This window comes from Plasmodium gallinaceum (assembly GCF_900005855.1).
Source record: "Plasmodium gallinaceum strain 8A genome assembly, contig: PGAL8A_v1_119, whole genome shotgun sequence".
Lineage (NCBI taxonomy): Eukaryota > Apicomplexa > Aconoidasida > Haemosporida > Plasmodiidae > Plasmodium > Plasmodium gallinaceum.
Window position 1 is genome coordinate 578698 of NW_021628276.1, and position 1871 is coordinate 580568.

Consider the following 1871-nt stretch of genomic DNA (forward strand, 5'->3'; position numbering starts at 1 on the left):
AAAAAAAAAAAAAAAAAAAAAAAAAAAATGAAAATTTCTATAATTATGTAAAAAAAAATTAAAAATTTTTTCCCTTTATTTTATAATTAAATTTATTCTTCATTACCCATTTTTTTTCAACTCTTTTCATCTTTAGTATTTTGAAACTTAATATAATGCTTCATTAATGTCTTAGCTTTTTTTTATTTTTTATATATTAATAATATTTTGATAGATTAACATTTATAATAATAATTTTAAAAAAAAAAAAAAAAAAAAATTCCTTTTTATTTCCTTTAATTATTTATAATTATTTTAATAGGAAATATTTCAAACGAAATTATTTTTATTTTATTTACTAATATTTTTAAGTTATAATGATAATTTTTATGGAATAATTTTTTTTTTTTTTTTTTTCTTCTTTTTTCTTTTAAAAAAAAAAAAAAATTAAAAAAAAAAATAGTTATTAAAATTGTTGTAAATGAATAAAAAAAAAAATAATTTTATTATACTTAATATTATAAAAACTTTATATTTTGTTTTAATTGTGTTTATATTTTAAAATATATACATGTACATCTTAAAGTAACCATAACCCTCTTTTAATTAACAATCTTGATTTTTTCTTATATATATTTATCTTTTATTTTATTATGTTTTTTTTAATATTCATATAAAAACATTTGAAGATATCATAATTCATTATTTAAAGTAGATTTTATATATATATATATGTATATAAGCTGATAATTCAAAAGTTAATGGAAAATGGGTAGAAGTAAAGTTAGAAAAATCAAACCAAAAAAAAAAAAACCAATAAAACTTGAAACTCAATTTAATTGCCCTTTTTGTAGTTACAAGAAATCTATTGACATAAAAATGTAATAAAAAAGAATTATTTAAAATAATTTTTTTTTTTCTCTTTTTATTGTAAAAACAAAGAATCTTTACGATAATTTTTTTTTTTTTTTTTTTATTTTTACTTTAGGCATAGATCAAAAGGAATAGGAGAATTAATTTGTTTAAAATGTGGTGTAAAATATGTAAATCAAATAACCAATTTAGATGAGTGTATCGATGTTTATAGTGAATGGGTAGATAAATGTTTAGACGTTAATAAAAAAGGTTGTAATGAAATTTATTTTAATGAAGAATTGGAATCTTATAACAATTTTGAGGATAAGGCAATTATTGATAATACCCCTAGTTAAATAAATTTGTAATTTATTTTCTTATTTGAATAATATTAATTTTTAGAAGAATATATATATAACATGCCAATGAGAGGAAAAAAAAAAAAAAAAAAATTCAGATGTTTATTATTACATCTAGCTATTAATATTAAGAGATATAATAACTCTTGAAAATAAACAAATATGTATTGAACCATCTTTGATGAATTTTTAATTGTGTTTTGGTGTTAGACATGTATTCAAAAAAAAAAAAAAAATTTTCATTCTTATATTTATAGTGATAATATAATTAGTTTCAAAAGGATCAAATATTAACTTAAAAAATTAAAAAAATTATTTTTTTTTTTATTAATATTGCCTATTATTATTTATAAGCAGCACATCAATGAGATATTGGTATGTTTTCTTAGTTAATGAAAAAAGTTCCTCTCCTTTGAAAATTTTTTCTCTAAAATTTTTTTCTGATTTATTTTTTAAAAAAAAACAACTCCTTATAAATTTTTTTTGTTCTACATTGTTAATTTTTGAAACAATAAAAAAAAAAAAAAATAAATAAAATACATGCTAGAAAAATATTTTAATTTTACTTGTAATGCAAACAAGGAATTATAAAACCTTTGATATTTTTGAGTTTTTGTTATTAATTTATTACTTATATTAAAAAAAAAAAAAAAAAAAAAAAAAAAAAAAATATATAAC

The 1871-nt window shown here is 15.7% G+C and overlaps 1 protein-coding gene across 1 annotated transcript; it reads left to right on the plus strand.

Moving 5' to 3' along the window:
• Positions 1–747: 747 nt before the first annotated feature.
• PGAL8A_00427500 (zinc binding protein, putative) lies at positions 748–1190 on the plus strand (the record flags this gene model as incomplete). The annotated part of the gene is made up of 2 exons (XM_028673003.1): positions 748–860; positions 968–1190. The coding sequence occupies 2 exons, from the start codon at positions 748–750 to the stop codon at positions 1188–1190; spliced, it is 336 nt and encodes a 111-aa protein (XP_028529499.1).
• Between the last annotated feature and the right edge of the window lie 681 nt (positions 1191–1871).